General features: G+C 38.3%; 1 protein-coding gene across 2 annotated transcripts in view; it reads right to left on the bottom strand.

Moving 5' to 3' along the window:
* Positions 1 to 179: 179 nt before the first annotated feature.
* CMTM4 (CKLF like MARVEL transmembrane domain containing 4) overlaps positions 180 to 26,138 on the bottom strand; it is a 41,642-nt gene continuing 15,683 nt past the window's right edge. The window contains exons 2-5 of one of the 2 annotated variants that reach the window (XR_010391469.1): positions 20,359 to 20,535; positions 10,278 to 10,376; positions 4,992 to 9,347; positions 180 to 2,498 (exon numbers count right to left, since the gene is read on the bottom strand). Coding sequence is in view for 1 of the 2 variants with exons in the window: in XM_064519712.1 (XP_064375782.1) it covers positions 9,174 to 9,347; positions 10,278 to 10,376; positions 20,359 to 20,535 (450 nt within the window). In the remaining variant the exon portion in view is untranslated. Of the gene's footprint in view, positions 9,348 to 10,277; positions 10,377 to 20,358; positions 20,536 to 26,138 lie in introns of both variants that reach the window. The other variant, XM_064519712.1, reaches the window with a different exon arrangement.

Genomic DNA, 26,138 nt, shown 5'->3' with positions numbered 1-26,138 from the left:
TCTTGTCAATGATGTATAGTCACTACAAACTCACACAGGTTTTGGGGGGTTATTTGTTTTTAAACCAGTCTCGCATAGGAAATGCATTTAGTAATTGCACATATCAGATAATTAACTAATCAACCATGACACTGCACTGTGTTTATATGTTGCCTTTATAGATGAAGACACTGTTACAGTACTTTAACATATCCATTTATTAAACAGGAAGTCCTTCACAAATGATTCCATACTATATTGATCAAGATAAGTGTTAGAAAACTACTATTTTCCCTACATACAAAAATACAGACTTTTACCACTACGAAGACATAATTAGAGGAGTACCATGAAAATCTGTAGAGCTCAAATCTTCAAATATCAGAAAGACAAAAAGACAGGAAAAGACAACTAAATAAAAATTTACAAATAGTTATTGTGCCCATATACAAAAGACTGGACAAGCAAGATGACATTTAAAACTGATAAATACACCATTTAAATTATGCTATAATGGTATGAATTTTAAAAACATGGACTGCTTTCTGTATTGCAAGACATCACAATCCTTCAACTTGTGTTTTTTGTTTAGCATCAAGAACCAACAGAAAAGAAGTGCACAACATATTAAAAAATCATTACTGGTATAAAACACATTAGGAGTTGTGTTTTCTTGCTGAGTGACCTTGCCTGTGAAATTGTTTAAAGCATCAACAGCGTGACTTTCAGATAGAGAGCTGGAAGATGCTACACTTGCACTCGTAAGTTCCAGCTGCTGGTACCGAGAAGACAGCGAACACAGCTGGCAGGCATCTCTACTGAAAGCATCAATTTTATCAGCTGACCTTGTGTGCAGTTTTATTGAGATAGCTTCAAAAGTACTTACCAAAATTAAAAAGAAATTGCTTCAGGCTGTATTCTGTTACTATACCAACATCTGCTAACATGTGATATTCTTCAAATTCATTGATCAAAACATGCTTATGATAAATGGGTACCTGATCCTGCAGTCTCTGAAGTCAATTTTGCCTGAGTAAGGACAACAGAGTCAGATTCTGCATTTGTAATGGCACATACAGTACACTTAAAAGATTTTCCTTGGCAAAATGTTACACTTTTTCTTACTTCAAAAGCAAAATACTAAGGATATCACATAGCAGAATTGCGCTCATACAGTAAAAGGTAAGTTGCATCCCCTTTGCTCAGCTCAAGACAGAATTCTTCTGAACTGTTCACAATTACAAGACTGTCAGTATAGGAATTACATCCCCGTGGGATGAAGCCTTTAAGTCAAGCCTGGATGTCACTTCCTAGGGCATCATAAATTACAAGCTAGAATCAGGAATGCTTAAATCACATCTACCATATTTTTCTAGAGGACCATGAATTGACACAAGTTTCAAGGAAAAAAAGTTGTAGTATGTTTTAGCTCACTTAACCATCAATGTGCTTCTCCATCTTTCAGCAGCAGTGGAAGGCAGAGCAGAGCAGAGCAAAAGTGATACAATCTTTTCACCATGAGATCAAATTTACTATTTAGTGCACAAAGGGAGAAAAATGACTACAGTAGCCATAAGGCTGGTGTCAGTGAGTCAAAGCACAACAAAGCCAGCAATGCATTAGTGAGACAATACAAAAATAGTGTTCACAGGTTTAATAAGTTTACATATCTATTTTTATGACCAAGAAGTGTTTATACCACACATGGAAGGCACCCTAGGTGAAGCAGTTTTTCGGTATTTGTTTACAATTATGTGAAAAGACGTAAGTGTCAACTTTTAAATCAAAATTGAGCAATATAATGAGAAATAAATATATACTTTACTATTTTTATTGTGGGTTCCTGAACCCTTACAAACCTCAACATATACAAATAGTTTCAAAATGACACTAACATAACGCAGAAGAGAGTAAGTCTAGACAGATAAAACGATTAGCTAAGTCATTTGTTATATTATGTCCTAAATGTTGTGTCTTAAGTGTAGAAATCATTTAAAAATGCAATAAATTGGTCACAAAAATATATCAAAGTAACTTCCTACTCTAGAACTGTGACCTACGAGTTAAAGCTGGATGAACTGTAGTGCTAAGATATACTCTCCCTCCACTATATCCAACAAGTAGAAACCAGTAAACATTCAAGATTAAAGTATAAACAGTAGAAAAATGAAGGTAGCAATTGTTGTACTATAAGGGTGCTAGACAGAACCACTTTAACCTGCAGACATTAGGATAAACGTAACATTACCGAAAATATTTAAACTACAATACTTTTGGAATTAAAAGGTTACCAAAAGCAATAAATCAGCCTAGTTAATAGAGGGTATTTTCTTTCAAACACATGAGGTTTTACCTAAATATATGTCTATTGAGACATTTGTCCAAAGCAAAACACACACAATATTCTGAAATTTACCATACTGTAGACAACGGTCCTTGACAGTCAGAAGAGGCAGAGATGGTCATATTTCACTGTTACGCACATCCAGGTGTTATTAAAATATCTGTAGGGACCAGCCCTGATCAAAGACAAAAAAAAACCCAGATACCCTGTCAATAAGATCTGGCTATTGCTTTTTGAAATGCTCATATGTCCTCATTATGAATTTATGAAGATAGTTTCCATATCCTTCCATATATGCCAACTGGCTTTTAAAAATTTCACCCATGAAGTCCACAGTATACAGATAAAACCTTCATAGTAAACTCAAAGCTCTATGTTATAAATATGTCAATCAAGGTAACTATGTATATTGTATATAAAATTAAATATCTTCTGTTTGCCAAGTATAATTTAAAAAGGAATATCTGTGGCTAGTTATAAAAAAATATTTATTAACCCATAGAGATTAGAAGGCAATTTCACTAACTCGTTCATCCAGCATATTTGAAAGAGTTGCACTGGGATTCTGGATAGGTAACTATCTAATCACATTTTTTTGATAAATAGAAAACTTTCATTTCCGGGCAAAGATAAGAACACTTTTGAAAGCTGCGTATCGTGAAAGAAAATTAGATTGTGTTGTATACTCTAAATTAAAGGATATTATAAATCACAGTGTAAGCAGCTTTTTAAAGATTATTTTTAGAATACAAATGGTTAAGTTATAGACAGGTTTTAAAAAGACAACACAAAAAATAAGACCAAAACAACAAAAACTCAGGTTGGACAGCACCCCGCTGACTCTCTCAAACAGATCTATCCAAGTGGCTAACAGGGATAACAGTATACTGGGAAAAACTCTGAAGGGGCATCCAGAGATTTCCTGATTATTTGTATAAATTCATTTGTAATCAATTTCATCTGTTAAAATAAAGAGAGGCATATGGCATAATTACTACAAAATATTTTCAAACATTACTTCCAGGCAAATAGAGCATTCTGCTGTTTTTTGTACCGACTTGTTTCACTTTTAAATGATTACTTCTGTTGCCATTCAGTCTAACACAGGTTCAAACACAGCCTCCGTATCTGCACGGTCTGTTTGCTCTCAGCTGGCCAAGGGCCCTCAAACAATCCCCCACTTCATGCCACTGCAGAACGACAACTAAGCACCCGACTTTCAGAAATGCTACATGACCACCTTACTCATTTCAGTGGGACTACACAGCGTGTAAAGCTCTCCAGAAATCACAGTCCTTCCCTGTAGGTCCCCGTCCTCTCTCCTGTCTCTCTGCCCTTGCTTGTAGATAGGCGCAGCCCTTCCTTCGGATGCAAGCAGCTAAGTCCGGCAGCTCTCTGCGAGCCAAGAACTACACCTCAACTGAGTAAAAGTCATCTGATAATCACACTCATCTGACAACATACCTCAGATGTATCTTCAAATCTATCATCACTATCAGTGCAGAATCTCTCCACCTCAGGCTGTTTTAATGTCACCAGGACCCCAGAGTCGGGAACAAAGGGGAGACATTTCTATGCCCACTTCTGATTCAGCGCGTCTGTCTCCTTCTCTGTTAAATGAAGGAGCAATCCGCCATTTAAGGATTAATGTTCACACATCACTTTGAAAACACAGGATTATTAAGTGTCAAGTCTGGTTTTCTCTCCCCTTCCCACTCTTTCTCACATCTCAAATTCACGACTGGATTCTGCCTGCCTATTTATTTATCCTAAATATCTGCTGAAGACTTCTGGCCCCAGAGCTTTAAGTGCAAGACCTGCTGTTTATGCTTTGATTTCCACATACAAAGCTGTTTAGTATCTCACCTGCAGTAGGAGAGAGAATGCTATTTTCAATAGTACTTGAATTGCTACTTGGCTGTTTGTGAAACAATACCCTAGAACAGCATTATTTCTTCCACAAAAGAGAACAGGTAGGAATGTTTATAAAGGTGCCATGGGAAAAGAAAATATAGAGCAAAGACTAAAGAGGAGGAAAAAGAGGACTGCATTAATAAAGCCATGTATTAGATAAGCATTTGCTGTGCCTACACATCCCCAAAACAGCACAAAGGTGGCAAAAATAAAATTTGTTCAGAGATCTCAAACGTCAAAGCTCATGAAAAACTAGTGGTTAATTCACTGATAACAGCTCACATTCAGCTTGTAGCAGATCATTTTCCTGCTATGGTCTACAGCATTCTTTGTAATAGCAAAAAGAACAGTACTACTTTAACACCACTAAGCCTGCACTATTAGGAAGGGGCAATCATCATATAGTACAAAGTAATTCACAGAAGGGGGAAAAAAGTAAATATTAACTTAGGGAAGACTGGCAGTTTTCCCAATTTCCCTCTCTTACTAGAATCAACAATGAAATACAGAGAAAATAAAACAACTCTAAACCATATGACAAGATGCACTGTGAAACACAGATGTGACAAAGCCTATGAAGAAGCACTCCCTGTCACTGATTTTATTTAAATTCACACCTAAGAGAAGTCTTATAAGCAAAAGAAGGCAAACTGCTTCCACAGCACAGCTCGCTGCTGCTGCCATACATCTGAACACAAGGACAACGATGAACAGCACAAGACAAATTCAGGCATCGGATCTCAAGAGTCAGTACCTTGTTTCTCTAAGGCGGCAGAGGTAGAAGAGTCTCTAATTCTCTCAATCTCTGAGCACGCGGCCCCTAACAGGGAGCGCCCCACCACGAGCAGTGCGCCGGCTGGCTTCCAAGTTCCGGGGAAAGAACAGAAATTCCCCCAGCACGTCCAGCCCAAACGTCACAAACTATTATAAAAGGGAAGAGTACTCTGCTTAAGGATAGTATGTCCAACATCCATTTAATTATCTTCCTTATAGTGAAGCAGACACTATACAGATCAATGAAGAAGGATTAACAAAAACAAAATATCAAAATGTAAGATAGATGAGGAATGAATACATGGAATGAAAGGAACAAGTAGAGAGCAAGGAGGAATCACCTTTACTATGGAGCAATTAAATTGTTAAATTAGTTCTTAACTATGGTTTTAGGTACTTACTTCTATTGTAGGCAATTTGCATATCATTACAGGAAGGCATGATAAACTTCAACTAAGGCTGACAAAACTGAACTTAGCATTAAAAGAAAATACATACTCTTACAACACTATACAACAATTATTATACTATTGCTCCAATCATTTTCTATTATTTAATTCATCTTTCAATATCTGTACATGGGTTGTGAAATTTGCCCTCATTTCTATACACAGAAATACACTAAGATTGCATATCTGAGGGCACAGATCTACTTAAGAGGAATAACCAGAACTCCATCGCTGTTTCAAGCACCTCATTCCTATGTGGTTCAACTGCTTAGCTTAAATTTAATTTTATTTACACTGTGTTTTGGGTCCCTCTGTGGAGCCAAGCAGCATTCTTAAGGGATAAAGTAAGTTATCCCTCTATGCTCAGCAATTTCAAGCAAGACTAGCTGGCTGAGAGAAGCAATTTAATGTGACTTTTCTCAGAAAGTTTCAAAAAATTAAACTTTCTGCCCTATTTTCTTCCATAAGAGATTTTTTTTTTAAATGGTATTTGCAGCTTGGATAACAGTCTTTATTAAAATGTTTACCATCTTTCCAATATACTGCAGTGTAAAATTAAGTCTGGAAAAAACTCAACCATGTATATATCATATGAGCTTAATGCTTCAAATTTAGTTGTCTATCTCATATCTACTGTATTTACCTTCTCTATAATCCAAACAGTAAATAACGTCTCCGTAGACTAATAAATCCTTAACTTAGATCTTTAGAAAGTATATACTGTACAACACTAAAATCATCTTTGGTCCCCAAAATAAGAAAATTACAAATTTACATTTCTTTTCTTGTCTACAAAGTGTATCAGATAGTATCTTTTTTAAATTCATATTCTTTTCTAATTCTACCCTGAAAGCTGTGCTGAGCTGAAGTCATTAAGTAACAGGTAATGGCATACTGTTGTCAGCTGAAGACAACTACATTTCACGTGTAAAAGCACTTGAGGTCATACAGATCATACCAGTTAAGAAGCATTTGCCTTTCAAGCAAAAAGTCAAAAGCTTTTCATAATCTTACTTCAGAAAAAGCTCTGCAAAGTTCTCCTTTTTCTAGGTAAGGAAAGGTGAAAGTCATTGAAGCACTCCAAGTTCACGAGCGTATAGATGCAAGAGACCATCCCAAACCTCTGAGAAAGCAGAAGGACTAGAGCGAGCGCGGTGGCTGCGGAGCAGTGAAGGGGCGTTCTGCTGCACGCCACTTCAGTCCCTCCGCTGAGCCGCGAGCGGGATACGCTCACACGGAAAAGCCTTTGCTGTGTATCACATCGCTTCTGTTTCTTGGCTTCGGAGGAGAATTTCACTCTAAAAGCATCAGCCTTCTGCAGGACTATATTTTGCGTTTGAGCAGGGGTTTTGTTGTTGTTTTTTTGTTTATAATGTTTGTGCAGCCTGCTTTAGCACCAATTCAGAATTCCAGTCTACATCTGACTGTGTTACTTGGGAGTTATGGTTTATTTTATTTTTTTTTTTATTTTTTTAATAATGGACAGGGTCCAAAAACTCTCCCTGTAAACTTTGTCTCTGCACTAGGTACGGAGTGCTGAAAAACAGCAGGATATTGGCTATAAACTTCATTACACTGAACACTGAACCATTTATTTTTTATAGAGACACTCAGTAGTCCCAATGAAAAGTCACCTTAATAAAAATGGCTATGTTTTAATCCAACAACAGAGATTAGTTTGAATGGCTTGGTATTGCTTGGTATTTTAAAATCAGTGTTCCCTTTGGCATCAGCTTTCATTGAAACACAATAAGATGTCGAATATAGTAACTGGGAAACCATTGCAGGGTTAAAAAGGCAAGTTTTCTTTAAACTCATTACTAAGTCCTCTGTATTTTTCATCTCGGTCTTAACCATTGAGGTGAAATGTAGACAACAAATTGAATAGTGGAAGTACACCCGTTTTGTTATCTGGTTTTCACACATCAGAATAATTCTCTGTTGCTCGATTCAAACATTGCAGCATAAAGTTCACATCCAGTACTCTCGCAGTTTCCTCCAATATTAAAACAAGCCCAGGCATTTGTACTGATCTTCTGTTTCCTATAACTGCTTTTCAAAACCTGTATGTTGCATTTAAAAGTGACCTATCTGACACGTACTGCCTTTTGCTTGCAAGATTCCAATTGACCACGTTCGTCCACTCGGGGTACCGTTACATGAGAACACAGTACCAAGAGGGTACAAGTCCCATGTGGGATAAATCCAGGCATGTGTGGTAATTCAGGGATACGATCCCACTAATTTCAAAGATTTCATCAGCTTACACCAGGTAGGAATTCAGCCCCAGAGATCATCTTCCCACACATTTTCTTTATGTAATATGCAGGCATGCATGCGCCAAATGAGGGTTTATATACATAAAAATACCAATCATAAAAGGAGAAAATATTGAGGGACATCTTCCAAATACCATTATGATATTGTCTAACCAGTTACTAAAGAATTCAAGTTTTAAGTAGAGAAAATAACCTCTTCTTCACTGGAAATACTGTAAAAATAAGAAAACTTCAATTAGGTAGAACTATTTATAAACAAATTGATACAACCATATTTTCCTCCAATTATCTAAACCCATTTTCCAAAGGAATGTTAGAAGAGTATTTTGCAGACACACCCAAATCAAGAAAATCAGTTTTTACCTACTACCAACAGTTTTCATTTTAGAATAAACAAACAACCCCCCAAAAGTATTTTCCTACATGAATCACAATATCGCAATCTTCAAAACATTTTATGAGACATCATAAGTTTTTGCTAGTTCTTGCTCACCCTAGAGTTCTCAGAAAGGTTGAGCCTAAAAAAACCAAAAAACCCTATGACTGGAATGCAAGTCCATCAGAAATCCCTTCTTTCTTGCCTTCATCACTGTGCCCCTCCATCCCCTCTCTCCCCCTCTCCAAGCATTCCCCCCCACCCCAACCCATTTTGGAACAAAAATAGCATGTATCCCAACATTAGGAGAAAACAACATACTTGCACTGGATGCATTACGGTGACCATTCAGTAAATATGCTAATCTTGCACAAGTTCAGATCTGACCAATATCACACATGAGCTGAGTATGACGAGTTCAGAGTAATTCACAGGGTAGCTTCCTTATCCTTATACCCCTCAACCCAAAAACATGAAATGGCTGTTTCAGCTATGTAAGTACGCGAACAAAGAAACTGCACGAGGTCTTGCAGATGAGAATTGAACTGCACTGCCAAGGCTGCATGAGGAAGGCTACAGAGAGCTGTTGGAAACAATACATTGCTAAAGTTATTGCTATTTGCCCCAATCTACTTTTGGTGAACTTTTTTCTTATATTAACCAGAAATATAGTGTTGATCTTCATGTTTATGGTAGATGAGGAAACAGTGGCAGAACACACATAATCAGAGCTTGTACTTGGGAGGGGGAAGAGAAGTACTGTGCAGTTAATCCAAAATATTAACATTTTGTGTGTGTGTGTGTGTGTGTGTGTGTGTGTGTGTGTGTGTGTGTGTGTGTGTGTGTGTGTGTGTGTGTGTGTTACACAGACCAACATTTACTCTCTTCATGACAACAGCTTCTGACTCAATTCACTTCTGCACATATGCAGGGCTGGTCATTCTTTGCCACAGTCTCATCTTCCTTTTCTTCCTTAAATAAAGGGAAAAAACCCTTTACTCTATGAGGGAAAATTAAGCACTCTCTTTTCCCTTTGCAGTCCCATTTGGATGTCACGTTCATGCATCCAGACGTTGAATCTCAGGGCGATGATCTACTTCTCTGGATTCTGTCCGAGCACGTATGTAATCACTGGTCTGCCGACTGTTTTGTTGTCTGCCGTTCATTCGCCACTTTTTAATAGCTAAGTATGTGTTCACAGCATACACTGCCATTGCCAAGAAACCAAATATCTACAAGAAGTAGAAAAAATTGTCAAAGACAATTTTTGAAAACAAGAACAACAGTAGTTTCATAACAAATCCCTCAGCAGCTTAGTTTTCTACTTTATTTGCACTGACAAATTGTTATGGCTGGTACAGTTGATGTTTTTCTTCTTAAATGAACTAGAGAATCTGTGAAAGCCACTAAGATCAATGATCCCAGAAAACAAAGTTCTTTGTCTACAGAGACTGTCAATTAAATCCTGCAGTGCCAACTTCAAAGGAAGACTTCTTGTAAGAATATAGCTCTTCATCCAGCAATAGCTCATTCCTCAGGAGGCATGTAATAATGAATGACAAAGAGAGGTGAATGGCCCAGACTATCAAGCTATAGAAGGAGCTAATTTGCAGTTCCTTCGATATGTTTCTGCAGAATTGTTGTGCAATTTTCAATACCCAGGTTTGCAAAAACAGAAGTTTACCAACTTCAGCACAAAATTAATTTGCTTGACCTTACCATTCCAGATTTGAAGACTTAAAACAAAATAATATTATTCTCTTCTATAGAAGAAAAGCAAGCTGTAGTGAGCAAGAAGAATTCAGCAAGATTATGTGCAAGTGGCTCCAGCTTCATCTGAACTTTTGGTTGCATCTCTTGTGCAGGCTTGCTATATAGGGCAGTAATATCTACGCTAGCTGTAGAGAAGCAAGGCAAATTAAACTGTTAAGAGTTCTCTAGACTTTTTTTCTGGTTTGGTCTTGCCTCTAACACCTTAAGACAAACAACTCGGAGGCCATCGATACTTTTAAAAAAATCAAAACTAGCACAACCAACTGTAAAATCGTAAGTATATTGGGATGGCGAAGCAAACAGAAGTTTTCAATGAGCATGATGGAAAAGTTATCCTTAGTTTTAATACAAAATACAAGTCTCATTTAAAGAAGTTCAAATTCTCTTACCACAGCAGCAATTTCTGCTCCAGTTTTATGGTTTAAAGCAGCGAGTACTACAGAGGCAATGAAAAAGAAGAAAGTGCTGAGTCCAGTGTTGACCAGATCCTATAAAAATAAATTCATTAGTATTACTAAACAACAATTCTTTGCTTGCTTTTAACAGAATTGGTGTAAAGGAAGATTAGAACAAACACTGTAACAATGTTTTCTTACTTTCTAAGCAGTTTATCACTTATACAAAAGAAGGCAATGATTATTATACAGGCAATATGTGTGTGCACACTAGTATGTGAACTGAAGTCAAAGAGTATGTATACGTAAGGCATCACTGCAAACTGTGAACGCGTTACCCCAATTTCTACCGGGATTATTTGAAAAGCACTGTTAGTATAAGCAATGAGTAAAGCTGTTCTCAGCTGACACTAGAGTAATCTGAATCTCAAACTTTAATGCTTATCTGACATTCCTGGAACCCCTTATTCTCCTTCGCATCACAACAATTCTTCCAGCATTGCCCGGATAACATTCAGGGAATTTTCTACAAATTCTTTGAAGCCTTATTTGTAAACAAATCCATGTCCTATGGTATTCCTATGAATAACAGCTACCTGTAGTGTAACAAAGACACAGGTATATACATATCTATTGCATTGATAATTGCGTGTTTCAAGCAGACATTTTAAAACATACATATACATGTAGTGACACCCCAATGGCTTCTAGGATCAGGAAAAATTCTTGCTTTGTTTCAAGCATAGAAAAAAAAAAATGGTAAGCAACATGTAATTCAGTTAAATGTGTGCAGCAAATGTTACTCAGTTTTCAGGTAATTGTGCTTGCCATGCCGTACAAAAATAAGGTCATTAACATAATGTTGGGTCGTAACTAAGAATCCTGAATGGCAGCTATCGGAAAAAGAATAATTGACTCAACACTACGTTATCTGATCACACTTAAAAATCAAAAGGCCTAGGGACGTTAAAATAAATGAAGAGCAAAGTGCTGGATTTGTTAGGGACTAGCCATTTAATGTGTTATTCTGGGCATCTTTCACATGTTTTTTTCTTTTTTTAAAGTTTGATAAATATTGTTCTGGAGCCCATGCTCAGAGATAAGGAACACTACACGGTCTCCAAGACAAATACTGAAGAGATGTAGGAAATAACATATTCTAATGATAACTGAAATAATGGATGAAGTCAGGGAGGAAGTAGAGGTGTGAAGGAGGCAGGGAATGGCAGTTCAGTACAGATAACCTGAGGGAACACAAAATCAGTGAAAGGTGAATACTATCCTAGCCAAAAGGGAGGTAAAGAAAATCTGTAAGCAAGTTTGCTGTGCAACTTAAAACTGTAAGTTTAAAAAAACAAAACAATGAGCATACTAACTTTTATTTCCCACCATAAAAAACCACTACTGTTGTTTAATTACAATTCAAAGAAAAAACGATCACACTAGACCCTTTTATTTCATATGTAAAAACAAACAAACTTCCTGTTCCTGCTCCTCCATTTACTACAGCGTAATTTCTGGCAAAGGGCATCCAGTAAAGTGCTGTTAAGAAGTTATGCTTAGAATACTTGAGACAAAAATCTAAACTTATTCCCTGGCCACAAATCTGTTGACTAAGTTCCAGTTACACAGCACAGAGACTTCAAACTGAGCATTGTACCTAGCGGTCCTACAAAAACATCTGTGTCGGGTGAAGAAAGAAGTGATTAAATCCAAAAACATCTTTTATTTTTCTAGCTGTGATTTGACAATGCTTTAGAAAAAGTAATTGTAAAAACTAAAAGTTTCTGATGCTGTTCTGTTCACCGGGAAAACGGCATTCAAGGATAATGACTCACCTGCAGCTGCCCTGACCCTCATCTAAAAGGGAGAGTCTCCTGAGAAATTTGAGAAATATCCATCCACTGCTCATCGCTATTGCTGCCCCTGTATTCAGACTTAATGAATGCTGTAAGACCCAAACTATCTTGGCAAATACTAAGGAAACAAAAGCAAGTTGCGGGTATCTTGGAAACTTCATATGAACTATTACCATCTTTTCACCTGCCAGTATATAATTAAAGACAGATACTTTACATCTATGTTCAAGCTTGCTGGGACAGGTTTTATCTGGTACTTACGGCACGCAGAGGCACTAAACAAAATTGGAATTTTATTCAGTAATTATTTAATGCATTTTTAATGATCTAATTCTTGCCTTGCAGAGCAAGACATCAGAAAATAAGTGGCATTTCACAACTTCTCCAAGTAACCTCCTCTTCCAGCTTTAAGTTAACAGCACTGCCCATGCCAATAGGGTCTCCAGCAAGAGCTCTGGATCTCATCTGCACAAAGGTGAAGTCTCACTGTTCTATTATCCACTACATGAAAGTCTTGCTATGCATGTCAATAGGTAGCACACCCAACAGTATTCAACATTTTCATCCAGTCTCTACAGCAGACATGCCACCAAGAACGCTGAAGCTGTACATACTGAGGAGAGCGCAGCCACACCGGCTATGCCCTTCACTTAAATAAAGGGATCTTAGTTCAGCCAAAGGCCAGGCTATCGATTTGACTATCTGAATATATTTGCCACCTACAGGAATGACCTACAGAGTGGAGACAAAATCTTGAAAGAAGTAGCTCTGAGAAGAACTTAAGAATTACAGTAGATAAGCACCTCAACACGTGACACTGTGGAGAAAGAGGAAGAAAGGGCACTTATACATTCCTTTGGACATATGGACACAACAGGGAGGTAGGGAGGTAATCTTACCTTTGTAAGGGACACTGGAATGCTGCATCCTGTTCCGGTATCCACATTTTTAAAAGTATGTTGAAAAATTGGACAGGGTACAGAAAAGAGCCACAAAAGTTATTTGAAAGAAGGAGAAAATTTCTCACAGAATGAATCAAAGAACCTAAACTGCTTTGAATATTAGAAAGATTGAGCTGTGTACATGAAGATCCCAGTGTTCAAATAATCAAGAAATACTAGCTGATAAAAAAAGTTAAGTTTAGCATAGAAAAGCACACCAAAACCAACAGCATAACAAAATCAACAGCTGAAAGGCTAAGCCAAAAGTCATATTCAAAATGAAATAAGGCTTCTCTTTTGGTCCCTCTCTCTTATTTTTTTTTTAAATGGTAAGGGAGCCGACCATCAGAACAAATTATGAAAGATGTGCTGAATATTCCACCTTTTCATTTCTTCTTCACTAGATGATTGTTTCCAGACACATACTTTGTACTTGCTTAATGCTATATTCAAAAAAGCATAACTGGATGATACATAATTGCCTACAAATTAGAGGGTGAGACAGGCTTATTAATTAAGTCTGCTGATCTCTGACTTTTTGAATCTATCAGCTTGATCAGCTTGTCAAAAGAGAGTATTATCAGCAAGATGTTGTGGATAGGTCCAACAATAACAGACATTATCATCCCTCTACGTGCCATGACTTGACTTGAAGGCTTCTTAGAAGAAGCTTGAGACACTGCAGGATATAATATACTGCTGAAATTAGTGGAATTAGGCCAGTGCCTGTCATGAATCTATCCAGGAAACTGAAGATATGATGATGACAAACTTATTAGGGCAATTACTGACATTTTATTTTATGGCATTCCCTATAAAGAACACCAAATTTCTCCTGGCACAAGAATCTAACAGTTCAAATCTAGATTTATTCCATTTTGCGGTTCCAATTTATCAATTTCTGCAGTTTTATTTTCCATATTTAGGTCAAAATCTTTTAATGTAATTAATTATTGTTTCATACCCATACAATAAGGCTGGTTTATTAAAAACTAGCTCAATCTTTCATATCCATGTAAGGGACTGCTTGGAGTATAAGGAGCAATAATACTTCATAATGTTGTAATACAGGTACATAATGGTAACATCACAAATTTAAATATTGGTGGAGGTTTTTAGTCCAAAATTTGTTACTTACTGGAGTGGAAAGATAAGAAAGGAAAAAATCCTGTGATGGTTTTGAAAGAAGTCAGAGTAGAAACAAAAAGAGAATGAACCAGAGCAAGAATTCAAGAGGCAAAGGACACTCCCTAAAATAATGCTGCTTTTTTCCAATGTAAGAAAAAATGAATAATCATGACAATAAAAAGAATAAACTAATTGAAAGATGAGCTGTTTCAAATCTGGCCACGATGTAGCTGCAGTTCCTACTATTATAGACAAAGTAAAAACCACATCACACAGATAAAAGAATTTCTGCTGAAATTACAGCAACCTCATGAGACAGTATGGTGTGCCATAAAACACTGTACAAAGCTGCCATCCATAGCAGAGAATAAAATCTATGAGCTGAACCAAATCCATTCTAGACTGCTGCTGCTCCCTTTATCCTTCCCAAAAGGATTCAGTGGAAGATTGATTTGTTGTCTCTTGCTGGTTATTCACAAGTCATTCTCTTCAGTCACCAACTGTCCTATTGGTGGTATTCATCAAAAGGAGAGCATCCAAGGACATTTACTTGCTGCTGCCATGTACGATACTGCCATCAGCAGCTATCTGTCCCACTCCGAGGGAGTAGAGGGCAGAGGAGGCATTTTATCTCATACTCGGGATGAAGATGGGTTATGCCAAGACAGCGTTTCATACTGAAGTTGGCTGCCACTTCATTCTGCTGACCCTGCCGTAAAGGTGGGAATCCCCAGAGAGGAGAAGAGGACAGCTGGCAATGCTCACTTCTGAAAGCACTGCACCACCACAAGCGCAGCTGAAATGCAGCAGCTCTGAAATAGGAGGGCGGTGCTACCCACAGCCTTTCACTTTTAAGGGTCAAGTCTGGACAGGCACGGTTCTTGGACTGACAAGGCTGGACAGGCTGAATTGGTGCTGTGAATACGAGAAGTCTGTTAACAGGTAGGAAAAAAGCCTCCTGCAACTGCAAAGGCCATCAGCCACACAGGCTGCGCAGAGGCACTGGTGATAGCCGCACGCCTTGATCCACTCCTCTCCGTGACTTCACATGTACAAACCTTCAGAGACAATCAATCAAGATACCTGCTTTGCTTTTTCTCCTATATTTGTGGTGAAGTAAGGGACTGCACAAGTGACCAGGTACTATTCAAAAGGCAGACAGTACCATTACACAATTAGTTAACAAAAACCATTTAAATTGGATGTTTCTTTCATCACTTCCTTTTTGAAATCCAAGAGTTTATACATAGGAGTTTAAAATAGAATGTAAAAAATGAATGTAAACTGGAAAAGAGCCTGCACATTTCAACAGCTTGAATTTGTCAAAAAAAGGTCACCGAAGCTAGTTTTCTGCTGCTGCCCAAGTTAGTTTCCACAAGAGAGAGCTCAAAGTAACATTTCCTTTTAGGCTTTTTTTTTTTTTTTTTCCCTCTGGTGCGTGTTGTACAATGTCTCTAATTTTTCTCCAACCAGTACTTTATTTGCAAGGTTTGGGATTTTTTTCCCTTGTTTCTATGCGAACCTATCGATTTGAAGTTTACAAACATACCAGTCAATACTCTACATCAAACATCCCTGGTCAAACTCCCATAATTTTATTCTGTAATCATGTTATTAAACAGTGTATGACCATTTGCATTGGAATTACTAATGGAAATATGGTTCCTAAGAAAGAAATAGGTCCTAGGTAGAAGGAACCAAACTAACTGTATGAGCATCAACGCCCAGGGCACCACTGCAGCCACCAGCCGCCCTCTGAAGGGCCTGGAGCACCAGGACTCCCGCGCCGTCCTCGTGCGCAGCCAGCAGCGCCTGTGCAGGAATCAAGCCCCACGTGTTCAGCACTTGCTAGAAATCCACTCTTGCTGCAGTATCTCTAATAAAGTCTATAGAAAACTGAAGCACTGAAAGTGACTTGCAAAAACCTCAGTCAGCTCTTTGAAAGGTCACGGAGAAGCCAAAATTTTGAAAAAAATGGAAGACTCGTATGATTTTATTCTTATTTCTAATTATTTTTGAGTTGGAACACTGGCTCTGTTAGAAGCAGTATTTCTGCTGCAAATGACAAAACATGCTGTTTCTGAATGAATGCTTTTACATTCCGAATTTCATTTTGGTTTTCTGAAATCTCCTGTCCATTTCCCTCTCAATTCTACTTAACTGCTTTCTATACTCCTTTTTCTGATAAGCAGCCCTGCACACAGACAGGACCAGCAGTTATCTTCACAATGCAACAGACCTTACTAGCAATAATTACATGCAGTTTTTCCTGGTATTTTAAGCTTTTGTTTGTATTTATTACAGAATAATGCATCACTGTTTACACTGTGCTGCATCACATGAGAACTGGCCACCTACGGCGTGCACCTGAAGCAGATGAATTCTGAAAAAATTCTTAAATTTTTAAAAGATTCTTTTTATCCTTAATAGGCATCACTCTTAACAATAACATAGGTGAAGGACAACTTTCTCAATTTCTTAGTCAATAGCTAAGCAAGCCAAAGAAAACCAGGATGGTTTTTCAAAAAAGGAAAGATCAAGATCACCCCATGAAGGCCTTAGAATTACAGCTTTCCAGTTAAGCTATTCAGAGCCAAAGCTGGCATGATAAGAAAATACTGCAATGATGAAATAAGTTTACAGGCAACAAAAAACACAACCGCTAATCTGTGTTCAAAGAAACACACCTGATCCCTCATTGCCACCCTGTAGTAGTGCTTCCCCGGGACAGAGTCCAAGGCAGGAGGTTGGCAGAGCTTAAATGAGTTTTTATTACGTGCAATCCTGTGCCCCACTTTTGAGGCTGCTCATGAACAACTCTGTGTGTTCAGAACTGCACATACAAAATACACTTCCAGAGTTGCAGTGGATGTTTAAACCTCAAATGGTCAAAATCTATTGGAAGATTTCTTTTCCTCTACATGGAAGTAAATAGTCCATTTGATTGGCCGATTACGCAATGACTTGCTGCTGTATTGACTCAGCTTTACCTCATCATACAAACTCTCATCTAAGAGACTGTAAAATTCCAGTATTCTGAGCTGTTTGCCATCACTTTTTTTCCAAGTCATCTCAGTTCTCGGCACTGAAAGAAGAATACTGCAAAATTACTGTGGAATCACTCTGCAGCGACAATAATTCTCAGAAAGATTGGCAAGTTGCATGCAAATGTATCAGACCAATTAAGTTACGACAAGCAATTCTGTTAAGCTTACTACTCTGGCTCTACATCTTTCATCCATGCTGTCTGGATGCAAAACCTCAGACTTTCATTGTAAATCGCCTGTAATTCAGATAATGAATACAAAAAGAATAATTTAGCCAGACAAACAGCAATGAACATTCCGTTATTAGTTAACTCAGAACAGAAACATTCAAAAGCAGCAACTCAACTAGTTCGGCAGTAATCCATGCTGTAGTATGAGCTACATTCCCCGATGCCACTTGCAAGTATCCTTGCAGAGTAAGTTTCCTTTCAGCCATGAAGCGTAAAGGAAATGGAAAATTCCACTGACAGCTTCCCCAGCTTTGCATTTCTGCTTAATATTGATAGTGCTACACAACACAGACGAATGACTGTTCTTTTATCTTACTGTAGCAAATCTGCCTCTTTCCTACGCACCCAAGCAAGTTTCTTTCCTGGCCTCGCCATCTCCATTTTCTTTCGTGGAATGTTTATCTCAAGAAACTTTGAAGATGGCTGGCAAGTCTCTAATTAGGATCAAAGCAAAGCTCTTTTCCCCAAATGGCTAGAAATATAAAAAACACAAAAAGCTGAAATTGATAAATCTGCATAACGATGTTAGCTGCTAGCATATACTGATTCATTTTCATTTTAACCAGGGATAGGGGACATTAGACATCTTTCTAATGCATTATGGATTCTGTCCAACTTCAGTAAACTACTAAAGGGAACAATCCTGTGTTGGACAATAGTGGTCAATGGCCTAGTACTTTCAATACATGGGATTATTTATAAACAAATGGCTTTCCTAAAAAGTTTGTGCAAGCACTGTGTTTCAAGGAGGACTTCCTCCTAAACTTGCTTATCTCTCTTTTGATCAGCTATATGAACTGAAGCAAAAGCATTTGCAGTTTATTCCATTTGGCCTTCACATCGAATGCAGACCATGCTGCACTGCTCCAGGCTGTTGAGATCCGGGTTTGAGTTTGTCACCATTCCCCTAATCCTTCAAACTCAGGAGCTTATATCAAAATACTTGACTTTTTAATTAGTTGGATTTTAAGCCCTCTTTTTCTAAAGATCTGTAACAGAGCGCTATGCATGAATAAGTAATGCTGCATTCAGAGCAGCAGTCTTGTCATTCCACTGCCTGAAGGGCGCTGCTCAAATCGGTAAGCAGCCAGTGTCCGAAAGGGCCTAGAGGTTCACCACCAAGGTCCACTGCGTTATCTGGGGGCAAGGGAGAAGCAGCGTTTGGCCTTGTGTGCTTACGTATATTCAACGCATTGTCAATGTATTGTCAAAGCAGTAAAAACAGTGTGCCACTAGGCTCAACAGAACAGAAACTACAAATAGAAGCAAGGGTATTTGAAGTCATTAAACTGACTCTTCCAGAGATCCAAATTCAGCCAAATCATAGACACCATGCAATACTCAGTGGTTTCCTGACTGAAACAGTCTTGCCCAAGCCTGCTTTCAGCGTAAGCTGGGTCTATCTAGTATTCAGTCTGTAACAACTCACATCATACCAGCAAAACCATCATGTATTTCCTGTGACACTGATGCACTTAACAATTATCATGCTCTTGCACACCTCACTGGCATAGTACAGAACTGTGTGGTATATAAAGACAATCTGCAGTTGCTGTTATCAGCCGTCAGGCTGTTGCGATGCCTATTAAACAACAAGACAGGCAACAGAAACAGAGACTAACTTCTCACTGCAGCTGCTGCTTTCCTACTTGCTGTGAAGATAAATGGTGAGAGTACAGGCAGAATGGACGTGGAAGGAGCAAAGGCAAGACAGTTCAACAGAATTCCACTGGTTCCATGGGTTTTGCTTTGCAAGCCACCTGGATCTCCTCCACCTAACAGTTACCAGTTACGGTTCTCAATTCATCTATTTAATTTATGTAGCAAGAGTTCCTCAAGAAGTCATACATCTCCAGAGTACAAAGGATCATCTATTTCCACGTTCCATTCTCACTTCAGACAAGTAATTTAGGCTTATGAACAAGTTATTGTTAATATGCATATTACAACATTAATAACTTATTTAAAAAAAACACACACAGAAGCCTAGAAAACCTCTAGGACTGGTCTCCAACAGTATCTCCAAGAGTACTTATAAAATTACTATTATAAAATAAAACAGAACATGAGGACATACATATTTGTAGCATCAGATGTAGATACAAATATCGTCCTTAAAGCTGTAAGATTTTTTTTGCTAGAGTGACTAACGTGTTGATTTTATGACCTCTGTTTACGCAACCAAATCTGAAAGTTTAACTCCTAATAAAGCACGAAAATGGAGACTTGTACAAAAGGAATGTGCACTGCCAGCAGTTCTTTTCCTAAAGCTCCTTGTATTTGAGAATGTTAAGCATTGCCAGTCAATGTTTAATAGTTATGTACGTAAGCAATTCAATAAACCTGGTCTTCTCTTGCAGAAAGCACTTTTTTTTTTTAATGCAAGTTAATATAATCGTTGGGTTGTAGTGTAAAAAGTTATATGCAGCACTGTCCTAATACAAAAACAGCTTAAGAAAGAACAGGCCACCACAACTATATTAACCCCTCTTTTCAATATGATTTACAAGCCTTATAAATGTAGTTCCTAATTCTGATGATAGCAGCTGTCAAAGTTAAATGACTACAGACTGCATTTTTATCCACTTCATCCACAAACAGTAATTGCTGGCACTAGCAGGAATTCTCTCCCTACCGAGAGGGAACCTACCAGGAAACAGTCTCAGTTTTATTTAATGTTGTTTAATCTTACTACATTTCAACGCTCATTCTGCTGTTAGTATTCAAAATAAATTTAACTAAAATGCACACTTTATTCAATATAAACAGCACGCATAGAGAGCCTTAAATTATTAGAAAGTAAAGTTCAAAGACCAGATTTAAGAAGTTTTGTAGCTATTTTTACAGAGTGAAGATTTGTATGAACTTACAGTAAGATTCCAGTTGATCTGTGGTATTCTTGTGTGAAGGTTTAGACTGAACATAAGCAACAGAACTCCAGTAACCACCAATGCACTACAGCTCACAAACTCAAAGAAGTAAAGGCCTTCGCAAGGGGAGCATTCCATGATGGTCTCTATGCAGATGAATGCAATCAGTGCCAAAACCTAGGAAGAAAAACAAGTGGAAAAAATATAAATAGATTTCCACATTTTGAAAATAGCCACAAGTATTCCTGAAATTTCCATTGGGAACATGATCAGTTTACACTCAGGAATGTGCGATTTTAGTTTATAACAGGGTAGTACTGTCTAAGAGCAAAAACAAAAGCAAATTAATACAAGACTTTTTGGATATCTGCTGTTCAATAAAGTTTTTTTTAGTAGAATTCTAAGTAGTCTAACCTCAAAATGACTTTGAGACATGCAAAAAGGCATAAAATCCCTTCAGGACATTAGCTTAATATGCAATATGGAACCCCAATCATTTTATTTTATCTTTTTACTCATGATATACCATTCCAAAACTTGAAAATACAATGCATCTGTCTTTCAGACTAGCCTCAAGCTCAATTACGTAGTATTAATATAGCGTGATTGTAAAAGCCATCTAAAATTATTTCAATAAAACTATTATTTAAAATTCACTTTCAGCTTGAAATAGAAATCAATTAAAAATAGCACAGATTCAGGATCTGTACCTTCCTCCAAAAATGCCTGCCTGTTTTCATGCCCCCCCCCTTTTAAACCAGCAAGGTGTTTACTTGAAATAAAAACATGTTTTATCATTTCCTTATTAATAAGGCAATAAAAACAGCAACTAATGTAGAGAGAAAAATACAACTAAAATCCTAGTGCTACAAATATATATCTAATGTGGTAATGGTTAATCACACTGAATTCAGAAACACAGTGGTAAAGTTAAGAGAAAAAGCAGGCTTTTGCAAGATGAGTTTGATTTACTATTTAGGGTAAAATAGTGAAACTTGCTACACATGTCCAATACATAAAAGTAAAATATAACATATATATAGCAATATTAGCTACCATTTGTTCCTACAGAGTAAAAAGTTAGGTATTTAAGTGTACATTTCAAACTTTTCAAAAACAATAGTGAAATAAAATGGATGCTTTTCTCATTCTCATGGCAAGCAAAGAAGGCCTTAATAGTGTTTTACTTTGTTTCTCAAGACAACAACCCCCTGCCTACTCACTCGACATTTCTCAGAAGGAATTCACTTTTTTGCTTTGCCACAAAATTCTACTGAGATGTTAGTCAAATCACTTAAACTTGAGGATGAAGAACTTAAGGAGATAGCGTCTTCAGACCTAAAAATCTCAGTTCCAATGTTTTGCACAAACAATACTTCAGTGAAAAAAGTTAAATAGTAGCCACGACACAAAACAATTTCTGCTAAATTGCTCTTTGCATATTTCAATAATGCTTTGCAAATACACTCTTCTAACACTTTTTTACTACAGTTTATTTAATACTGCTTTAGGAGAGCATGAGCTGTGCTAATATTTGCTAGTTAACAGAGCAGGCTGGTTCCCGTCAAACAAATTCTGACTGGATACCAAAGGACTAAACGCTTCAGAGAACAATGAGTAACTTTGGATTTTGCCTTCGACATTGAATAGCTACAGAGAAAAGAAAGAATATTCGCTGAAACTGAACATTCAAAAAAAAAAAAAAAAACTAGAAACAAACTCGAACTATGATTTCAGTAATATGACACTAAAAATAAAAAATATTCTGTCCAGACCACAGCTTCATTTTACTTTATTAGTTTGTAGCGATGTGAACAGAAGCTTCATAATTGAACGTGACAGTGCCTACAAATTAAAGAGAAAGTAAAGATCTAAGAAATATCTTAAATGTTTTAAGCAGGAACAATATCAAAGATTAATACCAAGCATTAACTGGCAAGATTTTAACTTTTAGATGTTTCAGTATAATAAAGCCTCCAGTGTTCTTGCCACTATTTGTGGGGTTATTATGACACTTCTAGCATTTCTGTTGTTTTAAAGGAAAAATTTTTGCAATAGTCTGTAGGAATACTGCAGTATAAGCCCAAGTAATATAAACAGCTCTAAACTGTGCCACCAACATTAGGCTGAAGGAACCAAAAATCCGCACACCAGTCACTATGCTGGGCAACTCCTACTCAGCCTACGGAGTCTCGGCTCTTTTGCCGATGAACTCTTACCCTGGCTTTCTCCGCACCAGACGGCACTGATGCTTCAAGGCCGATACACTCATCTTGCCAGTCAAAGCCCCCAAAAGGTGAAAGTTTCTACAGAAGCAGAGTTAAATATGTTCTGAAGAGGCACTTAGGGCAATAAGCTTTAATCATCACGTTACTTATTTACTCCCAAGCTCAGGTGGATACAGACTACTACAACTCTGAAGCAACGCTACCTTAAGATTTCACCTTATTACTCCAGGAGTGATAAAGGACATTTCCCTGTGACACACACACTTGTAACAAAAAAGTACTAGTTGTATATGCCTAGGTGTGACTTAACCCAAACAGTTTTAAATGCTAATAAAGACAAAGATGTGTTATCACCAAGTAATATGCTTCAGCACTACAGTACAGTATTCCAGGTTGTGATGGCCTAAGTCTCCTGATACATTTAAGGGGTGCCTTGGCAGAAAAATAATCTCAATTGCTCCAGTCTATGATGGAGATTCTGGCAGAAAAGGTGAAGCCGATATTTAGAAAACTCGTGCACAACACGCACTTGATACAAATGGGAGTATTCCCATCACAGGCTACATCAGGACTCCTGGACACTCGGGGAGACAGGGAAAGGAGGACATTCCCATGCACACAATTTATTGCAACACTTCCGTACTGCAAGTAGGGTCCAACTCGATGCCTTACTTTCTCTTGTGATAATATATTTAACCCACCCCAAAGACTATCTTTCCTACCAATGCTACAGATAATGCCTTCCTGTTAACCATCTATTATTTATATCACAAGGAACACTATGACTAAAAATAAAATCTGAATTATCACATCAGAAAAAGCTATCCTCCCACAGATACTTCCCTTTTTCAACAACAAGAAAAAAAAGTGTCTTTAACAGAAAATATCTGCTCTCCGACACATCAAGATAATCTTGTCCTCCTACACACTTCTAAACTTGCCAGAAGCATCCTTCCAATTAGTTATGAATAATGTGAATCTTCTTTAAAAACCCACTAATGTCCCTTTCACTACTAATTTCATTCTGAGATGAACCCTATTTTATTCCTAACAGAAAAGTGAACTATTCTGTGAACACATAAGGCTTCTGGAACAAGAGCTGGAGAAGCTTGCCAAATGCCATGATTCATCCATTGATCAAGTTCATTGAAAAAGAACATATTAACATTGTAAGAAAAAACTATTCATCTTCACTACATTATTCAATATATGAAAGAGATCACTTGTCAGACATGCTACGTAAATTAGGTAGTGAATTAATACCATTTCCCAACAAATTATTGCCATCCCGAACCCCATTTGATTGATGTAACTGTAAAGTAGGTTGTGATCTGACCATAAGCATTCACCAAGGAGTGTTCAACTGCAAAGTGAAGATGGACAAAAAAACCCACCAAAACACCCACCAAAACACACACACACACACACACACCCCTCAGCTATCCCAGCTCTTGTTTTCTGACGGACTATGCTGCAGGTTAAGAGCTAAACATTTTCTCCCAGTCTCTGATAGAGCTCCATTAACTATTACCAAGATATTTTCCTTCTAACATCTGCATTCCATCTCCACAGTCTATCCCCATGAAAGTAAACATTGAAGTAATTTTGTATAAAATAAAATTAATGATTTGAAGTATCTGCCACAAACTAGTAAAGTCTATGGAAATTAAGACTTTCAGACTACTAAAAACACCTCTACATACTGCCTTTTTTTGGGGGGGGGATAATCCAATTTCTCACACAATTTTAAGAGAAACAGGTACATCTCTACAGGAGAAGAGGTGACTCTGGGGACCTAATAGCAGCCTTCCAAAACCTATGAGGAGGTTACCATGAAGAGAGAGCCAGGCTCCTCAGTGATGCATGGGGGAGGATTGGAGACAACAGGCGTATGTGGAAAACACAGGAAGTTCAGACTGGATATAAAAGAAAAAAAAAAAAAAAAGACATTTTCAGCAGGGGGGCAGCCAAGCAGTGGAACAGGTCACCCAAAGGGGTTGCGCAGTGTCTACCCTTGGAGGTTTTCAAGATCCAGCAGGTTAAAGCCTGGAGCAACTTGATCTCACCTTGGAGCTGACCCTGCTTTGAGCAAAGAGGCTGGACTGGAGACCTCCTGAGGTCCCTTCCTTCCAAGCCTACGATCTAACATAATTTGATCATGACCATTTTTATTATTTATATATACACACACACAATTTTAAATAAATTAACATTAATTTTTTTTAAACCAAGGTAAATCACTTGGTTAAGATGCACCCACTTCACCTGATTTTATCTGATTTGGGGCGTTTCGTATTCACATGCCCGATTCATAGCAATCTTTCGTACCCGACTACTTCTCAAAAAAGTCCTTCGTAATCCCCTGCCTCCCCCCTCAAGCATCCAGTCCTTTAAGGCTGTTACAGGAAACATCATGTCCAAGTCTAAGTTAAGTAGTCTTATTTTTCGAAAGCTCTTTGCAAAAAATGGAGTAACAAAACGACAAACTTCCCGTTGAACTAGCTAAACTACATGAAGCTTCCTGCTTACCAAGGCTCAAAGACCTGAAAAGCAACTTCTCCAGATCCTTCTGCCACACCAGACATTAAAGCGCGAAGTCGGTGCGCCGGCTGGCAGCGCTGGCTCTGTCCGCTCTCGCGTGATGGGAGAGGCAGGACGCAGACGACGCGACCGCGCCGCCCCCCTGCAGCCGAGGCAGCCTCGCACGCGCCATCTGGACACCATTTCGGGGCGCACGGACTCGCGCTGCACCACATGACTGAGGTGCAAAATTGCAGATGAGAAAAATACTCATTCCACAGTTGCTAAAGCTTCACTCTTGCTTTATAACACAAGCCACCAACCTCAGGAAACCAATGACAGGAACTATTTATGCCTGTGTCTGCCTCCCATGACTGCAGGTACAGGCCTACCAAACAACAAATAAATATATATAGAGAGAGAGAGGGAGAGAGAGAGTACTGTATCACAGCACAGGTCCCAATCAACAAAAAACACGCTGCAATTTATCCAGTACAGAGGGCGGTCCTTACTTTAGTCGCGCCACTTTTTATACTCTAGGGTGATGAGTTTTGACGTAAAGTTTTTCCACAAGCTCCAGGTTGGCTCACTGAGGAAAAACAAGGAGCTGAAGGTGGTGGAGATCTCCTTTCGCGTGAATTACTGCTCTCCCCCAGAAACGGCACAGCCACAACTCCTTCGGGCAGCGTCAGCGGAGGAAGTGCTCTCTGATGGATGAGGTGAAACTCCTCAGCTGGTTTTCTCTGCAGCACATACTTCAGGGAGTTTTCCCTTCCACCCTAATCCCTCCAGTGCCTTCTATTTAGACTCTTCCTGAGAGAGGTAAGTAGGTATTACATCCATGTGAAGCTTTGCCACCATGGAATCACCAGTTTACTCTCCTAGCTGCTCGGGTGCGTGCAGAGGGACCTCCAGGCTCCCACCACCACGTTGCCTCGAGCGAGGGAGGTGCAGGAGTCAGGGCAACAAGAGCTGCCCAGACTCGCAGCGCAACGCGTGCGACAGGGCTCCAGCTCTGCCCTAAGGGAAGGG

The sequence above is a fragment of the Dromaius novaehollandiae genome, chromosome 13 (genome assembly GCF_036370855.1).
Source record: "Dromaius novaehollandiae isolate bDroNov1 chromosome 13, bDroNov1.hap1, whole genome shotgun sequence".
Taxonomy (NCBI): Eukaryota; Metazoa; Chordata; class Aves; order Casuariiformes; family Dromaiidae; genus Dromaius; species Dromaius novaehollandiae.
The sequence above is the reverse complement of the archived record's forward strand: the minus strand, read 5'-3'. Positions and strand labels throughout refer to the sequence as shown.